The sequence below is a fragment of the Triturus cristatus genome, chromosome 2_2, assembly GCF_964204655.1.
Source record: "Triturus cristatus chromosome 2_2, aTriCri1.1, whole genome shotgun sequence".
In the NCBI taxonomy this organism is placed as follows: Eukaryota; Metazoa; Chordata; class Amphibia; order Caudata; family Salamandridae; genus Triturus; species Triturus cristatus.
This window is the reverse complement of record NC_140582.1, coordinates 1097552687-1097577110: the sequence shown is the minus strand read 5'-3', so window position 1 is coordinate 1097577110 and position 24424 is coordinate 1097552687. Positions and strand designations below refer to the sequence as shown.

At 42.4% G+C, this 24424-nt stretch overlaps 1 protein-coding gene across 3 annotated transcripts in view; it reads right to left on the bottom strand.

The window, feature by feature from the left end:
- Nucleotides 1-1562: 1562 nt before the first annotated feature.
- RPIA (ribose 5-phosphate isomerase A) overlaps nt 1563-24424 on the bottom strand; it is an 87579-nt gene continuing 64717 nt past the window's right edge. For 2 of the 3 annotated variants that reach the window (XM_085642654.1, XM_085642653.1), the window contains exons 9-10: nt 21444-21543; nt 1563-2244 (exon numbers count right to left, since the gene is read on the bottom strand). In XM_085642654.1, coding sequence (XP_085498780.1) covers nt 2147-2244; nt 21444-21543 — 198 coding nt within the window. In that variant the 3' untranslated portion in view covers nt 1563-2146. The remainder of the gene's footprint in view (nt 2245-21443; nt 21544-24424) is intronic. The other variant, XM_085642652.1, reaches the window with a different exon arrangement.

Here is a 24424-nt window from a genome sequence, read left to right as displayed (position 1 = left end):
TAGACCCACTTCAGCTCTGCACAGTGCGACTGTGATTGACATGATATGTCAAAGTTACACAACACCCGCAGTGCCTTTTCAACACAAATCTGAATAGATGCCATTTCCCGAGAGATGCCCACACAAAACTTGCTGTCTTTATTTAGGCAAAATTAGTTTAGAGGCTTGTAGCAAATATTTGAATCCCCTCCTGTTTAATTCAGAAGAGTCTATTCACACACACATGCCCAGTCGCTATCTCTCGAACACATACACACGCACACAGTCATAGTAAAAAGTACATACATACCTGCCACCATTTGCAATAAGCACAGACCGGCACAGATGACGCTCCCTGCGCACACAGACATGTTAAGAGTCATGTGGAAGTGCACTTCCTGCTTCTTCGAACTTGTCTGTGCGTACTTTCACTTTGTCTCAGGTTGTCATAGGCTGCTGAGGGAGGACTACGGAGGCTCAGAATAAGGAAGTGGCCAATGGGGAAACAAGCATTTGTAATGCAATAGGACTCACATTTACGCTAGACATATTGCATTGAAAACGGTAGTGCGGGTGGGGGGCATGGAGGGAGAAGGCACGAACAACGGGAGTGAAGGGGACAAGAACGCATCAACTATGGAGGGGTGTGGGGGAGAAGGCACGGGAAGAAAATAGTTACCGTGCAACACTCGAAGTAAAGGGGCCAGTAGCCTTGGAAGGATACAAATGATGACATGGCCATCATAAGGAGGGACTAAAACAAATAAACCAACCGGAAGGCACCATTTAGGAAGGACAGACACAAGTCAAGGAAAAAGATGGGTGGGGAAGTGGGCGTGGCTCCCTACCGTACTTAACCACCCCAGATCAACCCCAGAACAGCGCTTGCGCGCTGGCTCAGGGCTCATCATAAAAAAGGAACACTACTTTACTCATGGGTATAGGTTTTTTAGATATCCGTCGGAGGTTTTGGCGGGGGGGGAGGGGAGAGATATATTTGCATGTTACTGCTGATGTATTTCAGGCACTATTGGGTATATTTCAAATTAAGGTGTTTTCAACTATTATAACAAGTACTGGCAATGCCAATAGGTCTGGTTTAAAGGAATTATGTATGGTAACGGGAAACATTACAATGTAAATAGCATGGGTCAGATGTTTATTTGTGTGCAAGCAAAGGACTGTAGAATAATATTGGTGTAGGTTAAAAGGTCAGGTGGCAGTTGCACTGTCTAGGCAGTCCTAAAAATTCATGTTGATTAATGAGTTTCTCCTCTCATCTCTGCTGCTGCTAGAGAAAAACAATACATTATTTACTTATCCAAGACATATTAGTAGCATCATTACAATGTCATGTATGCACCTATGAAAGCTCAAACTCATGCAGGTAGATAAATAGAATAATATCAGCTGCTAGAGGGCAGGCACTTTTCCGTGGACGCACACAACTTCTGCCCAATCAAAACATGTACTCCTGGCTTCATACATGTGGGTGTAGCCAAATCCTCTATCTAGTGATGATCACATAATAGTCTATACTTCTTTCAACAGGTTTTCAAATGCAAGTAAAACATAAAAGTTAAGGCTGTTTGACTGAAATTGTTTATTGGCATACGTGATTCGTACCATAACATACGTGAAATATGACACTGATACAGCAAAAGAGACAAACGATAAGAAAAATATTTGGCTTTTACAAAAATATGATTATGTGATACTATTGCATTTGAATCAATGGATTCAGTGTCTTATGAGTGTTCCACCAAAATGTATAGTTCATTACTTTCAGCTTCTTAATATCCTTTAAAACTCAATTGGCACAGCGTAGAGTAAATGGCATGCACATAGAAGAAGGCAAAATTGGAATGAACCACAACGATGTGTTGAAATAAACATTTACATCAGGTCCTAGTGAGATTTCACATTATAAAATGTTAAAGATTTTTTTTTGTTTTAGAAAGACAAATATGTAGCCATCAGCTTTCCTCATAAATGGAATAGGACAGCTTTTCAAAGGCTACCTAATCCATAAATTGCATTATAACCCAAAAAAGTCACTGTGGCACTCCGGATTGGCACACCCAGGCAGTACAGTGGCACTCCGGATTGGCACACCCAGGCGGTATAAGTGCACTGGAATAAAGCAAAGTGTGTTCTTGTGGTAGTGTTAATGCACAGGCTTCTCACGGACACTGACCGTTCCGTCTTCCATACCAAAGTAGACCTTCTCTGCCATGCCGATAAAAAGACCAGTGTCCACCACGCCTGCAAAACAAAGACAGTCATCAATGTAGTGCTAGTGAATTAACCTCCGATAGCTGTCTCACCCCAACTCAAGTCGCCCCAACTTCGAATGTGTTTGGCCTGAATTTAAAGATGGCACAGTACTCACTCAACTAAGACACTGGGTTAGCTCGCAATAAAATACAAATTTTGATCAGAAAAATGTTACTGGTTCTCGTGTTTATCCTACAATATAGAAACTGCATGCAGTCTTATGCATCCTGTGTTTTAATCTGCAACTCCATAGTTACACCTGTCTGTATTATTGCCTTCTGTTTTCCAGCTTCCTACTGCCACACCCTGTCCTCAGACACGTACTACCAAAGTACACAACGTTACCCTCCACGTTAGTCTAAAATACAAGTTTGCATTCAATTAAAAAAAATAAAAAATAGGTCTGTACCATACATTAAGCACAATCAAACATCAAAGCAGGGGAACATTTCATTGTAAATAGAATGAAACAATGTAAAATTAAAGTGTAGGGAACAAAGGAACCATTCCGTCAGAAGTAGACCAAAGTAAAAATATGTATCCAACTGATGAGGTTAAAAATCAAACAATCGCAGCGTTCAGAGGACAGGACCCTGAACTCTTAGGTGACTGCACCGCCGTGCTTGCACAGTGTAAAACCTACCCTCTTTGGAAAGGCCTTCACCACTTAAGTAGCTAAAACAGGGACCAAACAAAACCTCTACCTGGAGAATAGCCCCCACCCCCTTGAAGAGTACATTCGAATTCAGGAGGAACTTTTAGCCACAACTCTGGACCAGTGTTCATCAGGGTGATCTCAGTGCTGTGAAGTACCAGGAAAAACAATCACAAAACAATTGCATTCAGAAAGCAATGACAAGTGTCCTCAACTGGGCCTCCAAAGCATGCACCTCCCTGCTCACCAGGTCATGCCAGCTTCGCTCGTAGAGTTTTTTCCACTCTGCGCACGGAGTTTCGAAAACTGAGTTTTATCCCCGTTCTTGCTTGCCAAAGTTAAGTTGGCGAGAGCAAGCAAGGAAAATCTTACCCCAGACCACCTCCTGGCACAATTTCTCAACACTGGAGGTAACGGATGGCAACTACCGCTCATGTTGAGAAAGCTTCTCTTCCCGTTGAGGAAGCTGCCTCTCGAGTAGAACATCTACTTGAGCAGCAGAAAGAAGCAGCGCGCTCTTGCGCTGCGCATGGAGTTGTTTGCGCTGATTTTCCAGCATGGGACAAACAGCTGCCACTAAAAATCAGCGCGACCGGTGCGATCTGACACACTCCGCCGCTTGTGGAATTCTGCATAGCGCGGGAGAGTTTTTTAGTCACTTCGCAGAGTTCCGCATAGCAGAACTCCACACAGGCCTACTTTAAACCCAACTGACCAATGAGCGTTCATGGAACACCTCACAAAAATAACTTATGCTGAAAACTGGTTTGTTCTCATTTCTAGTTATATGAGCAAGCATCTAAGTCGCCAATCTTGCTAGTCCTCAATCATCCAAATTATCCCAGAGCCTACTTCCACAGACTCCAAGAAAATATGGGCACTGCTGTGGTACCCCCATCTGCTATCAAATCCTTTCAGACACACCACATACAAGTAAAGCTTGACAGTTTCACTTTAAAGCACAGGAAATGTCCCATGCTTTGTCAGTCCCAACCCTTATTTGGGATCTTTGGGTAATGGTACTGACTTGTTCGAGACGCTCTTTAAGAAAATATGAAGGCCATGTAGACTAAGCAGTGCCTTCAAGAGGGATAACAACGGCATCGAAGGATCTCTGCCAGCGGATTACATTTCCATTCATCGATGGCTAAGGGGGAATAACCTATGCCCCAATGGATCGGAAACAGTCGTGCTACTCTCTGCTAAGGCAAGCCCAACTGATTTACCTTTCCATTTGCCAGCATTGGCAGAAAAAGCCCCTCTCTAAAAAACCAGAGGCAACAAGAGTTACAAATCTGAGGGGTTTCGTCTCTTTCCTTCTCCCCACAAATGACCCCAGTAACCAAAAGTGCAGATCTTCAGCTACTCATGCTTGACAACATGACATTCATGCTCAATCCCACTGCAAGGCGATTACGGTACACGCTTTGGTGCAATCTTACCTGCAGTACTGAAGCAGAGTGCACACTGACCTTCAATTACAGCAATACTGCAAAGCTAGGCGACGATGATCATCCTAACTAGTTCCCAAGTGCTTTAATGTTGATACTCTCATGCTGTCCATGGAAAACTTCACAATGAGCCCGCTGTCTCTTAGAACGTGTAGTACCATCCTTGGCCTCTTATGCTCACCGCAAGTCACCACAAGTGTAGCCTGCCATAAACAGATGCCACCTCCTCTGTTAGGTTACCTTCTTTTAATTTTTTTCAGTTCTTCTACCTTCATATTTTGGGGCTCAGCATTTTCTTTTACCCCATGCTGGCACACAGACTTTCATTTTCCAGTTTCTCCCTCTTGAAAAATCCATTTGTGTGCTTCCACCAAATAACTGGGTAACCCAACCGTGTCTTGACAGTTGGGCAAGGTGACAGTAAAGATAGGTAAAAACTGCAAAAGTGGCAATAAACGTAAAATATCGAATGTGGGCTGCAGTGTAGCTTTGTATCGCCACGTGAGATTACTTTAAAACATGGCATCTGGGCTACCATTGCAGCCCTAAACCCCTGTAAACCAAATCTCCAGTAAGCACATCAGAATAAACTTTAATCTGGTCTCCCTACTGCACAGGCTGAAGCAACTTTTTGCAAAGGTATGCTCCAAGTATAAAATGCATATTTCCCATACCTAGGTGACTGGGAGAAAGCTAAGCAATCAACCACTGCTTTATGGTAGTTATTGAAAACTAAATTCATCACGGACCTTTACTATAAATGTCACAAAGATGATTTCTAGAAAAGTCGCTCATCTCTGCCTCAGATCACGAGTGCCCAATAAACTGAGCTTGCTATATTTTTCCCCTCAGGCAATAATTGTAATTCAAAACCCACACCCCGGTTCGGATCTAGAATAGATGGGAATACACAAGGAGAACAAAGGGCAGCTGTTCCAGCTACCCTGCTGGAAGATTTCTGGCAGAACGGAATGGAAAATTAATCACAGGAACTTCAACCAACATGTGTCTTAGGAGTGAGAGGTGATAAGATGCCACTAAATGAACACACAAACCACAGCCAAGAACTCTGAAGATGGCACATTTATATAAAAGCAGAGATTTAGGGAAGGACAGATCTTTAACATTATCCTATTTCTTGCAAAGATGGCTCTATCCCTCCAGAAGAGTGGCTGAGGAACAGTGCTAGCTAGAGTTGGGGTTTCAGGCGAGAGAAGCACCCAATTTTAGAGGCAAGACTAGTGGTGGGCTAGCAGACCTTCAGAAGCTGAAGCAGTGTTGTATCCTCTTAGGATACACCTGGATTAGGGCTATCTGGGATTCCTTGAACCAGATGTCAGGAGAACCACTACCACATTAGGGAGTAAATAAATTGGGAAGCGAGTAGACAGACTAATGACCCTCCACCAGCTACTGCTGAGTTACTACTATTTACTAGTACTGCATACCGCAACAAGATATCCCCCTACACTCATTCCACTAGAAGTACATTGTGTACTTTACCTCATTTTAACACAGAGGCAAACAAATGACTGGAGGATACAAAGGCCATAGAATTTGTGAATATTTTGAACAGCTCATTGGTGTGATCACTTCTTGATATAGTGTTTCAATGTATATTTCAAGCAGGAATCATCCAGGCCTTTTAACCGGGATTGACGTGAAAAAATGTATGCACCCTGCCCTCTGTCACCTGGCAAGCATTTTACGCATGCCAGGTGACAAACAGAGGGCAGGGTGCATAGATTATATAGCAAATGAAACATCACGTTTCCTCAGACTTTCATTTACCTTTATGTTGCTCTTAGATCTGTGCACTCGATAATCTAACCAACGCAGCTTACATATGCTGAGCTTCTGTTTGACGCACCAGAATATCCAAGGGGGTCACCTTTTGTATGCGCCTTTAAAGGCTTACCCTACTCCCTCAGTTTTCCTCACCCACACAATGGAAATACCTGTTTTATCAGCACTCATAATACCTCTCACGATAGCTGCACATACATGGGAATAAAACTCAGCTATGAACAGATTGTCCATTCAGCCCAAGGTTGGCTGAAATGGCAGTATTTATGCTGTTAGAGGCAAAGGGATGCAGATGGTATAGGACTTTGGCAAACACTGGCACTGTGCGGAGGCTTCATGGCGAAGTGCTGCACTGTAATATTTAACAGTAACTTTATAATAAGTTGTTCATACTTCCATTATATCTTTTCTATGTCATGAAATAACAAAGGATACTATTGCTCAGTTTAATAGTAGTGAATGTACCGGCCTGAGAAGGATGGAAGTCTGAGTAGCCATGCAAGGATTTCAACGCGAGATCTCTCTACCTTGGCCTTTCTCATCACTGAGGGAAAGTTTACCTCAGGGAGTCAGCCTACTAGCTTCACAAATTCTCTCTGGCTTGCTTTCAAACAAACCTGCATGAAATGTTTGGCATACACTAAAATTCCTTGAGAAAGAATGGCCAACATGTAGACTAATCACTATGTATATGGGTCGGACAGAGGTTTTAGTAGCAGTTCATAAATGCCACAGCTGGAGATATGCATGTAAACATTTGGTAACGTGTTCTCTTCACTGCAAGGTGAAAAAGTCTTCATCGCTAGACAGAAGACCGGTGCTCCAGGAGCATAAGAGGGAGCGAAGTAGGATTTTCCGGGAGCTTTGCCACAAGCAGGTGGTGTTAGCGTGATGGGTGAGGGGAAACTGCATAAGTCTCAGAGATAAGGTGGGTGAGTTTGTAACAGACTGCATGTGCTGATGGATAGCCAGGGGTATTTTCCATGGCAGTCTACAGAGTAGCCTGTCACTAACCTTTGAACAAATAGCAGGTCTCTCCCCATTTGTAGTACCTGCAAACTATTAATGCTCATCAAAACAGTCTGCTCACACTATACTGCACACACATACTAAGCAGAGCAAGCACACTTAAGACAGCTAGGACCACCTAGAATTTGTTTTGTCAATCACCATGGAGTTGCTGTTTATCCATTTTTATGCATGCATCTTAGAATATTTTTGCGTAAACTGCATTTCAAATACAAAGAAAAGTAGAAACCTTCTATGACTGCTTCATCTGAAACAAACGCAGCTGCTTATGTGTGAAAACAGCAGGCGCATTCTATTCATTAATGGGGAACTTTGTAGTTTTGTACCATAGGTCAAGTGCAAATTTGTCATGGATAGTTTCCTGCTGCCCAAGGATGGTATTGTTCTAAAATGGAAGCCAGTGAAATAAATCGATTGCGACAAAAAATAAGAAGTATTATGCTTCCTACTTGGCCATTGCGATCAACTGTCTTCGAATACTGTTGCTGCAGAAATTTGCCATGATGTGTGCTTTGTGTTGCCTCTTATGTCTTAAATAATGACAGCCTGAAAGCACACACATTAAGTCACTTAGAAATGGAACATAGAGCTTTAACAGGAAAGAACAGCGACTTTTTAGCCAGGAAATTACAAGACATTACCCAAGAGAAAGACACAGTAAAAATCTAGCCTCCAGTGCAGAAAATCCACTGAAAACATCCTATCAAATGTTAGATCGCACTGCCAGAACCAAAAAGCTTTTTGGATGTAGAAAAAAGTGATTCTTCCAGCTATTCTTGACGTGGCTAGTACAATGCTTGGTAACAGGTGACAGAAAAGTTTAAAATGATACCCCTATCATATATCACGGTTTACCGCTTTATATCTTACCGGTCTTAAAACAACTCATAGCTTACTTGAAATCAAGTTTGGTTAATTTGCAACTGGACGAAGAGAATAACTCACTAAAAAAAACTGTTTAATTACTTATGTTCACAATCACCATGAAACTAATATTGAAAGACTGTAAATTGTCAGTCAATCATGCGACAGGCAAAAGTATCTAACATGACTGACATTGCCAGCGGCTTCCTGTGCCACCATGGCTTAGAATGGGAAGACTGAGTTAGAATATTGGTAGATGGTGCTTCTTCAATAAGACGCACAGCCGCAGGATGAGAGCCAAAGTGCTGATAGTGGCTCCACATTATCAGAATGCGCTATATGCTTCAGTGAGAAGACCTTCCTTTCCGAAATATGGACAGTGAACTTGAGAATGTGGTGAACTTTAAACTACACATTATTAAGGTTCATAAACACCCACTCTTCAGGAACACGTTTGCCCTTTTATGTCCAGAAATGTGGGCTATACATAAGGATTTACGGTTTCACACAGAAGTGATTATTCAGAGTAAAGGTGCATAATAATACACTTGCATTGAGAAATGAAGTATGGAAATTCTTTCTGACTTTGGACCTCGCAAAGCAGACCAACTGCGCAATCTCCGTTGAATCGAGTTTTTAGCCTACGTTTCCAACGCACTTGATAACGATTATGTTACTGTAACCATCTGGCATGTAGTGCTGTAGATTCGCATACTTTGAGTAAGTTTGCCAGCTAGAGTTGGGCTTGTATATATACAAGTTGTTTTTGTTCCAAGCAGTTTTCTTTGAGTCATCAAATCACTTTTTACCATGAATACAATCTTAAATTCCATTAAGTAGAAGCCAAAATTGGTGAAACGAAGAAGTGAATCTCGCCTGCTAGAGGCCTTCCAATTATTATCTGATACTCTTGAGAAAACTGAATCTAACCTTCAAACTGATGCTGAGGTAATATAAAATCTCATAACTTCTCCAAGGTGACAGTTTAGAAAAGTTATTTTACCCGAGGACAATGCTCACACAAGTGTGTCAACATTTTCTGACTGAGGAGAGTGAGGGACCCATCTCTCAATCCGCACTGAAGAAGTGATCCCCTCTAGAGCATCCATATAATCTAGATGAGAGTCATTAAAGAGAGGTTTTGGCTGGAAATGTCAGCAGAACATTCAGCTTCGTCAGAAACTTCCATCAAAACTCATATGCCGTTCAGCTTCTTATTTATGCGAGATTAGGTTCTCCGCACTTGGACTACTAAAGATAAAGTACAATCAGAGGACTGTAGCTGCAATAATTCATCCACAGATGGACTGCCTCTCTGCAGATAATCCGGCACTTCTATCACATTACTTCAGAAAGACCCTATATTTTATGTGCAATATCTTATCTGCGGAAAATAAAACATTCAACACTTAGTCAATTTTTATTGGCAACTTGGTAAAAATATTTTGATTTATATAGCTATGTAAAGTGCACTTTGAGTGCAGAAATGAGGGTGGAAAACACACAATTCTTTGCATTGTACCAAAAGCTGGTCCACAATTACCTCAACTCAACTTCCTTTTGTTTACAAAACACTGTGCTCTATGTTTTAGATTTCACTAATGAGTGGATGATTTACCAGTTATGCTTACGGAGTTGGGGCGAGGTCTATGATGCGGAGGTTCACTTCAAAGATTTTGCCAGGGCAGCTCAACTCCTAAAAAATCTAGCAAGGTGGGGTAGGGGAGCTTGACCTGAACAAGCTCTAAGACCTCGGATTTAGAACAATATTTCCACTAGGACTGTTGAACTTCACATACTTCTAACCTTCTGATCTTTTTAAACGTACATGCAAAACTCTCCAGGACCTTGCGTAACTACACTGAACCTTCTCAGCCAGGAGCTTCTTATTCGTCACCAAGACCACATCTCAAACATTGAACAACTACTTACTGAATCTTGCTTCACCCATCCACTTTAGGCCCGTAATCATCATCTTGACTTTGGTTTTTCCCAAAAACGTACTTTGCGGACAACATCTAACATACTGTCCATGCTCCCCTCTGTTACTACTTTGGTACATAAATCATATTAGCCCAACTTTCTACAGCAATGGCTTAAGAGAACAGAATAAAAATTGCCATCTGATTCACTAGCTGATATATAATTATTTCAGTTCCCACGCGGTGTCAGGATCCAGAATTGCAAAAATACTAGCAACACAAATAGTGGTTCAGGAACAGTTCACAGTCATTGCTTCACCTTAAGAGGGATATTGCTCAATGCTCACTCTGTACCTATACCACCTTTACTCATATGTGTATTACACAGTAACTATGGCTCTATAAGAACACACTTCTAAAGTGGTTACATCCAGCAGTTGCACCCACAGTTCAATCTGTGAATCACCAAATGGACATTTTAAATTCCTAAAAACTTTGGTACCTAAACTGCTATCTCAACGAAAACATTTCGCTTCTCAAGTTAGACATAGCCACTTCTGTAAAATACCCCTTGACCCAACTCACTCCTCTAGATTTCCCTTTTACCATATTAGCAACACTGGAGCACCCAACACAGATAACTTTCTCTCCTCACTGACCTCATTCCCACCAGCACTGAGCTGATGCAAAATAATGTTCATGCTAATCCATACTGCATGAATCAACTCGCTTTGCTGTGTGCCATAACCTCTTATCCGCAGAGCTAGGACTTCCTGGCTCCTTCATTGATGTCTTTTTTTTCTCCATTCAGCATATTCTCTGTAACTGCTGGCTCCTAGTTTTGTCCTTCCTGAACTGGTCACCATAGTGAATCACGCATGTATAGAAATCAAGTCATCACTGCTGGCAGAAATTGGAGCAAAGAATGTCAAGAAAATTCTACACATACATACCTCTATCATACAATGGAATGTGAACACAGATAGAAGAAATTTTACTTCCAGCCCAACGAGTAGGAAAGTATGATAAGCATTGGTTGTGGGATTTCTGTATCAGTGGCCAACATCATCGGTTTAAATAATTTACAACTCAGTACTTAGAAACCTTTGAAAACAAGCATTTGCAATGCATTAGGTCTCGCATTTTTTAGAGTTAGAGCTATTGGGGTTGTAAATGACAATCTCTTTTACCTATGTGTTTTGGTTTGGAGAGCAGTGGATGTATGAATAGAGACACAGCTGCAGCACTGCCTAGAGGACTAACAATGAGGAATTACCGACGGGACCACAGAAGCCGCTGCAGCACTGGCTAGAGGACTAAGAATGAGGAATTACTGATGAGACTAGAGAAGCAGCTAGCAGCACTGCCTAGAGGACTTAGAATGAGGAATTACCACCTTATACCATACTTCAAATTAAAACCTCATTACAACATTTTACATAACCTCAGAGAAAAATTTCACAACCCATTAACCACCAGAAGAAACCACCTTTCACACCGCATAACAAAGAAATGAAAAGGAACAATTACAATTATGCACCAAGCTAATGACCTGCCGTTATTTTATATAATTATTTTTCTGGAACAGTAGCGTTCTCTTTTTATCTGCTATATTTTAGAGATCCTCCCAGTGCAACAGGGCCAGACCTTTGGGAAGTAAGTGCAGTTTAATAAAACATAGCATAACCTCGAAGATCATCATTGCTCATCCATAAGAAAAATACCTCAACAACCTTTCTCCCCCCCCCCCTTGAGAAATGTCCCACAACCACTCCATCACCAGACAGAATGAGTCCCAAAATCATACAACTATTTAAGGCATGCTTCCACCAACTTAACATAAAAAAACAGGGCAAAATCTCAGTAGTGTACTCCAATTGCATCTTTTTTTCCTAAAGGATCGTGTCCTTTTTACGCAACACTAAAACCATTCGGTATTAAGGTGTTGTAATAAAAGTGCTACAGTACTTATTTCACCAACTTCCGTATGATGAAACGCCGAGTCAGCCCAGCCAGGGCTCAAACATGTCAACAATCTTACTAGCAGTAACGTGAAGTAAATAAAAACGGTTATAATCTCCCAAGGCAATGGGGCTCAATTGAAATGACTTCGGAAGGATGAAAAGCGGAAGCAGCCCTGCCGACAGTTGAACCTGTGACCTGATGGTTGAAAACAAAGACCTCAGGTGTGACCGCTTAAATAAAGCAGAGGCACCCATAAGACCAACATGGAGTTAAAGTCATCTCTGTAGCAGGTGCATTCACCCACTATTTCACCAGGTTAACGCAACAGTGCAAATTATCGTATACCATGAGAAGACGTACAACTGCTTCCCAAACTTCAGATACACTTGGGCAAAATATTTCACCAAAGGCTGCACTTAGGGTGATCTACGGGCATGGGTGCAAATTCAGGACAGTGAGTGCAAAAATTCAGGACAGAAGGTCAGAATTCAGGACAAAAATTCTAGAATTCAGGACAAAAATTTGGGTCAAAAGGTACATTTTGCATACACATCGCGCAATGGTGCATAAGTAAATAGACAACCAACACAAGCACAAGTCAGTTCAGTTCAGTTCATGAAGCTTTATTCGGTACATATAAAATGACCATAAAAGCACAGCAAAAAAGAATAAAACATACATTTGGGTATCAGGTACAACAAGTTTGCAGACAACACCTAAATATTACAAATATAATAGGTTAAAAACACATACTTTTCCTGGGCTTAATAGATTGGGTTAAAAACATAGCAGTAAAAAAACAGATAGACATGTTGTAAGTTAAAAATTGAGCTCATAGCCTGATTAACTGTATGTACACCATATTTAAAAAACATAGGTTTTAAATAGGCAATACGGAAATTCATATACAGTTTACAGATTAAGAGAAAGTGCTTAGTGCTCTGTTTGGAGACGCCATCGCACATGCAGGGCCCCTGCGGATGCTTCTTAAGTGTTGGTAGTTCCACTAAGTGATGAGCTATACCAAACCTCAGTCTGGTCAGCACAAACTTATGGGATGGCCTTGTCACCCATACTAGATAAATGGGTAAACCTTCAACAATGTTGTGATTATTATAAAACATAACAGTAGATCGGGAACCATTAGCAATAGCCTGTTTCCTTGCAGCAAATGCCAAGAAATTTATTTTCAGCTCTTGTTTCGGTATTAAAGATGCTGCGTTAGGGTCCACCAAGATGTTTAAATTAAATATCTCTGAAAAACATCTAACAACATAATTTAACCAGGGTATATTTAGGAATTTATCCAACGAGAGACAATCCTCAATGACCGATCTATTAAAAGATTTTTCTTCCTGGAGCCAGATAGAGCGCCAGATCATGAGTGGCCTCAAAGAAAGTTGATCAGTAAGAAAATTAGTGCCCAGCTCTCGATGGGTAAGCTCAGTACAAGCAGTAGATGGTAGTGACAGGAGTTTTTAAAAAAAAGCATTTTCCTCCAACTGCAAAGTATGGGCATGAAAGTGTCCCCCAGACAACCGCCCCCTACAGAGCAATACTAACGCACCTAGCTTGATAGATCTTTAAGCATGTCCCTGGTACGTCGGTCCCCAATCTTCGCAGCAAATCTGAAAACACCGTGGGCATTTTTTGCCATTTTAATACGAATATTTTTAAATTCATTGATCTACTTTCTATCATTAGAGAAGGTTATACCAAGATAGCAAAAAGTATCCACTTGATGCACCTTGTCTTTATCTACAAAAAAGGAATTTAAAACATGATGTACGTTTTCCTCTTATTTATAGTCAACTTCCTATCCTTAATAAAGGTAGAAAATCTATCAATCAAGCGCTGTAATGCTAATGGAGTTCTGGAAAGCAAGACAGCGTCATCAGCATATAATAACACTGGCACAGGGGAACCTTTGATCTGTGGGACATCTGCTTTAATTGTTTTAAAAATTGCTTCGATTCCGTTAATAAATAAGATAAAAAGGAGGGGGGCCAGTACGAAGCCCTGTCTAATACCTCTTTTTACACTAAATTTTGGGGTGCATTCTCCTTTAGTCCCAAAACGCACACACGTTTTTAAATTCCCATACAGTCTAGCGAGAAAATAAATGATACCTTCTGGAGCACCTAACTGTAACAATGTTGACCATAAAATCGAATGGTCAACCATGTCAAAGGCACTGCTAAGGTCTGCAAAACAGAGGTAAAGAGAGCCTGGCTTAGCTTCAGTGTATTTCCCGATCAATAAATCAAGATTTAAGCACTGATCGAGTGTGCCCCTGCCCTTTCTAAATCCATACTGGCTGTCAGCTAGGATACCCTCTTGCTCGGCCCATTCCTCTAACCTCGCTAACATGATTCTGCTCATGATTTTGACAGATGAATCAAGGAGAGAGATGGGTCGATAATTTTTTACATCAGACCTGCTGCCTTTTTTATGTATTGGTATAATAGATTCCCCCCAAGTTTCGGGGGTCTCAGTACATATAGCAGCATTAAAAACTGTAGCTAGCAGAGGGCTCCACATTTCGGGGGCTGTTTTGTACACGTCAATGGGCACCCCATCCGGGCCCTGAGCTTTCCCCCCCTTGCTGGCACAAATGCCAGATTCTACCTCACTGACTAATATTCAAGGGTAAGACAGGCCATCTATTCTGGCAAGTGCCCATACAGCTATTAGAATCAAAAATATTTGAGAAATGGGCAACCCAGCCGTCGCTCGGGACGTTAGAGGATAACATTGGAATATTCTCATCCTTAAGAAAAGGAGAGTTAACAGTAGCCCAGAACAAAGTACTGTTAGATAATTCAGCTGCTTGATTAAGAGGGTCCCATGCAGTCTGCTGTAGCTCGCTCTTCCTCCGCTTTAGGGCAAGCTTATATTCTAGCCTTAATTTGGTTACAGATTCAGTGTCCCTAGGCTTTTTAGCAAGAGCAAGTTTTAATTCAGTTAATAAACGGGTACAAATATGTTCAGACCATCTTGGTACATTACTACGATGGCCACCCTTAGGTTTAGTAAATCTAGCCTCGATAATTTTGTTAATATCCTTAAAAGCATTTAAAACCTGTGTTTCATCAGTACTATTATCAAAAATAAGGCTAATATTTGGTAAGCAATCCCTCACAATGGAACCAATTAAATCGCTTGCTTTGTCCCCTACCCATCACATACGAACACCATTTGGTCTATGTGGTTCTATATTAGAGACCAAAGCGCCCACTTTAACACAACTATCACCCCACAAAGTTGTTTCCAAAATAATACAGTTGTGGTCGCTTATAGTGGTTACTTCAATCCTGGGGGAGCACAGCAAGAAATAATATTAGAAGAAACGATCACATGATCAATAACTGAGCAAGAATGATGGCCCTTAAAAGTAGGGATGATTTGTCCAGATTCCTCTTTTGGGAGACCTAGAATTTCTAAATCATAGTAACCCATAAAATAATTTAGTACATCTCCATAGTTGTTATGACAAAAATGCAGGTCATCCACTCCCGCATCATTGGTAAATCCACAAACTTTTTCAGTTGACAGTTCACATAATGGGATATTAAAGTCACCAACCCAGACAAAATCAAAAAAGACATTAACTTCTAGGTTTAAATTTTCAATGGCACTAGCCAAATCACGGACGACTACATCCCTGGAACTATCAAAAATATTATTATCATAATTTATCAATAAGATGTTATGGGCTTGTTCCTCTAACAACCAAAGAATCTGAACATGTTCTCCCACTGTTATATACCTTTTTACTAAAACTGGGCGGTGGATTGAAACTAATATCAGCAAACCACCTTTAGCTCTGCTCGACCCAGTACCCTTCGCCACCAAATTGTATGAAACGAACCCCTCATAATTAACTTCTCCCCTGCACCATGTCTCCTGGAAACATACAATATCATAGGTGTTGATAAAATTCTGCCAGCCCAGAACCTTCTCCTTGGATTTCAATCCTGCGACGTTCCAGCTGGCTAAAATGATTCCTTTACCCCTTATGTTGGTTCTATCTAGTGTAATAATTACACTAGGATTATTTTCCTCCCTTTGATTTCCACTAGATGGACCCCTACAATAATTATCAGGAGAATCCTCCACCCTCCAAAAGGTCACCCAATCTAGTTACTTCTTTCAAAATCTGATCTAGTTTAGCCACCAGCGGTAGGATGATCTTATCAAATTTAGCGTCAATGATGCTAACCAGCAAATTGAATTGCTCAGAATTCAATTGGGCTGAACCATCCTTTTCTAGGGTCTCCTCCCCCCCAGCTATGCTTTTGGGTGGTGATTGAATTCTCTTGGCCTTTTTGTTCCCCCCTCGCTTGATAGGTATTTTCCGACAAGCCCTGACAACTCTACACGCTGGGGAAAATTCTCCAGGGGTATCAGAGGGATCATTTACCACAGCCTGGTTAAGGGTCGGTAACACTAAGTCATCGCTATTTGTCACCACCTGTAAGCCATGGTCAAAGCTAACATCTAACACTGGTACACCTAGAGAGGTGGACAGGATAGACGGGGAAGAAGGGGGACTACCCCGACTTAGGGAAAGTCGACGTTCATTATTAATTTTGTTAACAACTTTAACTAAGTAATTATCTAGCGTTGCTGGCGCTACCGAGGATTTAGAGGTTTTTAGTTTGGACATACTTACAACTACAAACACAACCTGCTACACAAATATTAAAACAAACACGGCCAGGCTGTCACGAAACACACAAAAATGAAAATAGAGAAAAATTAATCAAAATATTTAAAACTAAATACGTTAAAAATATCTCACATAGAAAGGGATAAGTCTCAGCATCAATCACCAAAGTCCGTGGCCCTGCCCTGCCACGTCCGGCCACAGACGGCCCGCCCTTTGCCCGGGCTTAGCCCGGCACCGCCCGCGCGCGTCCCGCGTGGCGGGATGTGGGGCCGGTGTGAATTGTAAATTACCTCAAGGGTCGGGACCACCGTTGCAGGTGCTGCCCCTCAGACTCCTGGGGCTTGTGGTCCTGGATCGCCGGTTCAGCCGGGCCCCTGGTGATTCTGCGCTGCGTCTCAGAGCACTTGTTTTTCCTCTCTGGTGCTGCCAGGCTGCAATCTAAATGAGACTTGCATTTGCTTCAACCTTTCCCTCGGTCAACAGCTTCCTCCTCAGCTCCGGAGCATCTCTAATCTCCCTCCACCAGCTCTCGCTTTCTCCGCAATGTGTCGATGGTAGAAGCCTATCAGAGGCAGCCCGTGGGCCAGTGACAGCGCGAAGTTTGAGGAAAGAACATCCGTCGGCAACTTCAATAGCTTACGCCGCCCGGGATCCTTGTTGAATGGCGCACACACCCCCTGGAGGAAGAGGCTCAGCAGTCTCGGCTCCTAGCCCTCGGAGAGCCGGGGGACCCGCAGGTCATTGCAACCCCCTGTATCCGGTACGCTTCCACCACAGACGGAAGGGCGCCTCCGCCACACACTGCGCATGCGCACGGGCCTCCAATGGAGAAAGAGTCGAATCCGGGTCAAGCACAAGTCAAAATAAGTTTACATTAGTTTGAGAGAACCTCGCACTCACTGCATCTTTTGTGTATGCGAGTGAAACTTCAACACCTGCGTTTGCATATACAAAAAAAAAAAAAGCGATGAAAAAGATCAAAGCTGAAGGCTTCTCAGATCTTACATGTCCCCTCTCCCCCGCTGAATAAAAACACTGGATCCAAAATGCTGTCACTGGGCAGAGAAGCCCATTATCATTCTGTATGTGATAATTAGGCCAACATACAGAATGATAATGGGCCTGATAGCAGTCAGTGCCAGGTCAGGGAGGGGCTGCTGCAGGCCACAGATCACAGCAGGAGCGTGTGCTAGCCCCTGCAGTGAGAGTTACAGGCTGCTTGCAGGGGCCAGCTCACGCCAATGTCTGAAATTACGGACAAAAGGCTTCCGTGGAAGAAACCCTTAGAGACAACGGACAAGAGGCCCAAATTACAAGCAGTCCGTGAAATTTACGGACGGTTTGTCACCCTAGCTGCACTCGAAAGCACACCAGGGTCAGGTAACAGCAGCCAGGTAATCACTCGGTTCTCATTGTGGCTGAAGAGGTCGGTGCCCGACATACAGGCGATCAGTGAGCCGATGCTGTAGTTAAAAGTTCCTGGAAAGCTTTCTCGGCAGCCTCTGATTAACAGAGTGATCCGCAGATCATGGCGAATTCAGAGGTCCAGGAGCGGCGCTGTGTGCAAACTGAGCTGATAAAGGAGGCAAGCTGACCCTTCCCAAAAACAAAGCAAAACCAAAGGGGATGATGGACGGAGTGTTGAACATTGCAAGCACTCACCCCCAGTCTACTGATCTGGGTTTAATCCATCATCATTCTTTAGCTCACTCCGCCACCCCAGTTCAGACATGGCCATATGCAAATCAGTCTGACCCTGTGCCTCATGGGAACAGTCCAGCCCGAACTGCCAAGCCATGTCTTCCCTGGACCGGAAACAAGCATCCTGGGACCGGTTTCTGGCTAATCAGCCGTCATCAGCCAGACTAGCTTGAATCCAGTGGCAAAGTGAGCAAGGGACCCACGTCTGGGCATACCCTGCCAACTTAGGGCGAACAAAGCAAAACCAAAGGGGATAATGGACGGAGTGTTGAACATTGCAAGCACAGTGTTCTGCATTCTGTCCATCAACAGTTCTTTTTGCATTTGTCACCCTGAGTGGGACGGGTATGCTCAGACGGGAGTCCCGTGCTCTCCATGCCACTGGAATCAAGCTATCCTGGCTGAAGAGGGGTGAAAACCCGAAACTGGTCCTAGGATGCTTGCTTCCAGTCCAGGGAGGACCTGGCTTGGCAGTTCGGGCTGGACTGTTCCCATGAGGCACAGGGTCAAGACTGATTTGCATATGGCTGGGTTTAAACTGGAATGGCATGGTGAGCAAAAAAACGATGGATTTAGGCCCAGATCTCTGTACTGGGGTGAATGTATGACATTGTTCTGCATTCTGTCCATCAATAGTTCTTTTTGCCTTCCGAAAAACAGACACTGAAACAAGCAAAAAAATAAATTACTCCCGATGCCAGAGCAAGGGACAGAGGACTCCTAAACAACACCCAACTTACGCACAGGCCGCTGGGGACAGACTCTATGCTCCGGCTGAAAAGCAGTGAGGTCAGCACGTTAGTCAGTTTCCCTATGCTAATTAACTTTGCCTTTTTGCTTTGGAGGATGGAAAAACAGCTGAGGCTTGCATCGCAGCATAGTTTCCATCGCGAGTAATTCCATTCAGCTCTTGGGCAGCAGGCTCCTCACTCCAGTAGTCCGACCCTCCTTGAGATGGAAAATGTAAGTGCCCAAGGACCAGGCCTGTCGCAATAAACAGTCACTAACAGACATGGAAATCATCCATTCTTAAGACGGTCTATTTTATTTTCATTTTGATTGATGACATGCCTTGAGGCTAGAGCTGCCGACTTTGGAGCCGGAGAAATGTGTTCGAGCATCAGCTCAGCAACCTGCAATTCTGAGCAAATCACAATCTACCCGTGCCTACCCAAAAAAATATTTGCAATGCAATACATCTCGCATTTAAATGCGAGACCTATGGCATTGCAAACAAGCAGTCGCGATTGTCCCAGATGTAAGCAAAGCACGTTGTCGTGCATGAAGTAGGAGAAACTCAAAGAAAATAGTGCTTACAACACTAAAAACAAGTCATAATAATAAATATATCCACAATTGTAAAGCGCAAACAATCACTAGGCGCTGGGGGCCATCGGGAAGATTAAGCAAGCTATTGCCCAGAGTCACATGGTGCTGGGCTACTCTGCCGCCGGCGCTGGGGTTCGATCCCCAGATTCCGGAGTCAGTTGCCCTGGCCGTAGCACCACACCTCTTCTACCATGTAACAACCGAAGTAAAGGGGCCAGTAGCCATGGGAGGTTACAAATGAAGACAAGGAGGTACTAAGGAGGGACTAATAAGCCTAATAATGAATCAGAAGCCAGCATTTACGAAGGACAAAGACACAAGGCAATTAAAAATATGGGCGGAGAGTGGGCGGGGCTTCTCTTCCATACTCTACTACAGCAGATCGCCAGAGCAGTGCATGCACGCTGGCTCAGGCTAGACATAAAAACATCCGAGTAGAGGGGCGAGGCTGCAACTGGGAAAGATGTAGCCTTTTCAGTCTCCGAATCTGCTTTCATCGGAAGAGAGAATTTTTAAACCAGAAAACCCTCTCAGAAAGCGTTTAGCCTCCAATCCAAAAGAGCTTTAGGAAGATGCAGTCACTGACGAAGATAATCGTGCTCCATAACCACATTGAAGTTCGGTGTTATCTGATTACCAAGCCAAGTTCAAATTCCTAGCTCAGCATGTGCAGTAAATCGGCCTTACTTTTGCGCACCTTACTAAAATTGCAAATTGAAAGACTCTTATTATCGGACTTTGATTCATTTCAAAGAGATTTAGATTGGTTTTCTTCACTTCCCATTTACATATTTTCATCACATTTTGCTCAGTTGCCATTTAACTTTTAAAAAAAAAACATTTAGACCTTATTTCACATTATCTTTTTAACTGGGTTGCTCTTGAGTTGTAGAACGCTTGCACCAACCAGTCTCTAGGTGAGCCATGATGTTGGCCCACACTACCCATAAAAGTATCATTGATTGACTTCTGGCTTTGGAAGTTCAGATACTGCATAGAAGCATGTTCCTAGCCACCCGTCTAAATCTACCCTGCAAGGAAGATTTTGTACACAAGGAAACCCAGGGACCTGGTGAGCAAGCTACAGCACAAAATAGAAAAGAAATGCTGCCAAGCCAAAAATGTAGAACTGTAGTTGGTGAAGGACCATTATCTTTAATTAATATTTATAAAAGGAAAACAGAAAGATGAGGGAGAAGGGTCCCCTGCCCAACATAGTGAAACAATACTTAAAGAAACAAAAGAGTGATATAGTACGAGGAGAGAATTAGCTCAATTAACCAAGTGGCATGCTTTAAATAATTCTTTGAATAAAAAGGTTCTTAGAGACTTTGCACAACACAAGTAACCTGTTACTATTAAGAGCCATAAGAAATAATGTTACGAAATATACACTACATATTGTGATCTTAGTAACTACACTGTGCTGATTGCAGCAATACTTCCTCCAGTGGATACCACACAAACTACTTTCTGTCCAGCTTTAACAATAAACTAAGTTGTCACAACTGTATTCTGCACTATCAAGTTTTCTCCTTACAAATGACAGTGCTGGTCCTATAGGTGCTGGTGAGAACCTTCATCAACAGAATATCTGAGTTTCCACCTGAGATGCAGCTTTTTGGTGTTGCAGTTTTAGTAATGTACTGTCAGCAAAATACATGTAACATCCCATATTTCAAAGTTTAATATTTTAAAGCAAATGTATACTTATTCACCACTGCCACTAACATATTAAAAAGGGCCAGTATAATGTACTTAATGACAACCAATTTCCCATGAGAACCGGTTACCTGGAATCATTTTAATAGCTGTATTCACTGAGCTCCAGCTGTGTAACTTATCAAATTTCCAGTCTAGAAGGAAATTGCCATTATCCGTCACCACTGGACCCTAAGGAGAAAGAAGTGAAAGTAGGTCAGATGTCTTTAAAGTCCATATCTCACTTGCACAATTGGCCTAGTTATCTGTAGAAGGATAATGACGCAAACCCAGAAACCGACAGTGAAACTCATCTTAGAGACACAATAATTTTAAAAAAATAGGGTTTACGCTCAACTCCCCTGTGGTGCAGTAAACGTCTGTCTCATACAGGTACATACGTATTAGCTACCTGAACAAAAAGACATTAAATCTTTTTCAATGTTTAAAAAAATTCTATGGTTTTTTTTTTAAAGCTGAAATATAACCCAGGAAAAGAAAATGCAAAGTTAGTTGTTTCCAACCCTCATGCACATACGCTTTGCTCGAATAGTACCGCATTTCCCCTTCCCCTCTCATTGCAGTCAGTGCAGCTACAGGACTGTCTGCATGGATCTGGGTCAGCTTCATTCATTTCTATAGGTTGGGGTAACTTTGCTTTATTTTTCAAAAACTCCATCTAATGTCAACCGTCACCAGAACTTATAACGCATTAGTCAATCCATTTCTCAAATGCCATAATCGGCTGTGAATGTCAAATGCCATAATCGGCTGTGAATGTCGCGACATGTGGATTCTACATTTCCTTGCTCTGTCCTCCACATCATGTGACAAGGACTCTCTGTTGTGCAGAGCGTAAGTGTAAGAAAGACATATTTTACATATGTGCCTCAAGATTCTTTTTAGTTTGTTATGAATCTAAATAATTTGCATTGTGACCTGCAGGTAGAATGTAACTGCTAAACGGCCCCTGACAGCATGGGCCTTTTACTAAACAAGCAAAAGTAAACCAATTTTTGGTTTGGAAGCACTAATTTTGCCACTAGATGAGTCAATCATGATGACTAGAAAAAAGGCCTCATGTATTGCACTCAAATTTAAAACTCCTCATCTGTATTTTTCAAGTGATAACTTAAGCTGACGTTCCATGTCACCAGTGAGGCTCCAACAGTATAACATTTCTAAACCTATGCAGTTTGAATAGCCTAGCTAAAATTGTAACAATAGCTCAGAAAATATGGGAACACCATTTTTGCAACTTATAACCAAGTAGCTAAAATAAAAATCACTATTCACAATGGATGTTTATTTTATAGGCTATACAAATTATTTATATATGGTCACTATCTTCCTTCCCAAGAAAAGGTAGTTTGGACAAATTACTGTTCAATTGTCTGTCAGTGGCTTTAGCACTTGCAGTCACCAGAAGGTACTTTATAGAACACATTTTTCGCTGCCGAGAAAGTGATGTAGCTGTTGCAGTTTTGAGGCAGTGTCACACACCTAGGGGCCGATTATGACGACAGTGGGACTGCCACCGACAGTCCCTCTGTGGTGGTCCCACCGCCATCGAAACAACCTTATCTGCCCGCCATATTTCAATGGTGGGAGGATGGTTGGCGGTCAGCAAAACCGAACACCACATCCGACTGTCTCCTTGAGCCCGCCGGTGCAGCAGAGGGGTCGTATTCCCTACCATGGTGGTGGTGCCTGCCGGGAACTGCCATAGGGAAATGGTGCCTGCCACATACTGCAGGGATATGTTGGGTGTCCCTATTTTGTATTGTGGAGGGTGCTTCAGCCAGCAGCAACCACAGCAATGCAAAATACAGGCATTGTGTACAGTGAAATCCTTAACACACAGACCTATCCCTCGCACACACCCTTTCCCATCTTCATGCCTTATTACCTCTTCTAATGCAATCACACAGTCTAGAAAACCAATTGCACACTTAATTTCACTATTCAAACTTCTCTAATAGAGACACACACATTAGCTACCTAGAGAGAAAATGAGCCCTAGAGTTCATTCCACTAAAATGTAACTCATTTTGGACACCTACTAAACGAGTCTTGGACTAGCCTGACTGTATGGCTTTCATGTAACCAGTAAACTAATGGTTTGTGATCAGTAGATCAACTCAAAACGTTCTTTCCGACAAACAAAATCATAAAATGATGAACTCACCAAACACAAGCTAGTGCTTCATTTTTAAATATACTGGAGTTGCGCTCTACACCTGATAAACATCTGGAAACAAACATCACTGCATTCTGCTCGACGTCAATGCTTTGGCACAACACTGCTCTTACTCCTGTTGCACTGGTGTCAACTATTACACAGTGGGCATCATTCTGGAGCAGATGTAATGGAGGTGATGTGATAATCAACCTTTTGATCCTATCAAACGCTACCTGTTCCTCAATTCCTGCACATAAGTTCACCTTTCTCAATAACTTCCTCAGAAGTTCTGTATGATACTATAACTTTTCTTGGCTACATACACGTTGGTGATGATACCGTCTTTCTATGCTACCCTTTCATTGAAATACCCCATGATATCTATTGTATACACTTCAAAAGGCAATGTGTGAATTTCTGGTGGCAATAATGCCTTGAGGCAATTTCTCCTCATACAACAGGCCCGTCACAATAGTGATGGGTGAACTGGAGTCCATGGTCGCACCAAGTTCTAATCCTCATACAACAGGCCCGTCACAATAGTGATGGGTGAACTGGAGTCCATGGTCGCACCAAGTTCTAATCCACATACAACAGGCCCGTCACAATAGTGATGGGTGAACTGGAGTCCATGGTCGCACCAAGTTCTAATCCTCATACAACAGGCCCGTCACAATAGTGATGGGTGAACTGGAGTCCATGGTCGCGCCAAGTTCTATCTCACCAATTTCAAATCACAAATTGGGTGAACTTTTCTTTTGTTGTTTTGGCCGTCCACCATCTTAATATACAATACCACTCGCCCATGCCATCCAATTGATTAGTTTGCTGTTCATTTACTAAAAGCAGTGTCTGCACATTGTGACACACTGTATCAAAGTTGATTAGTTT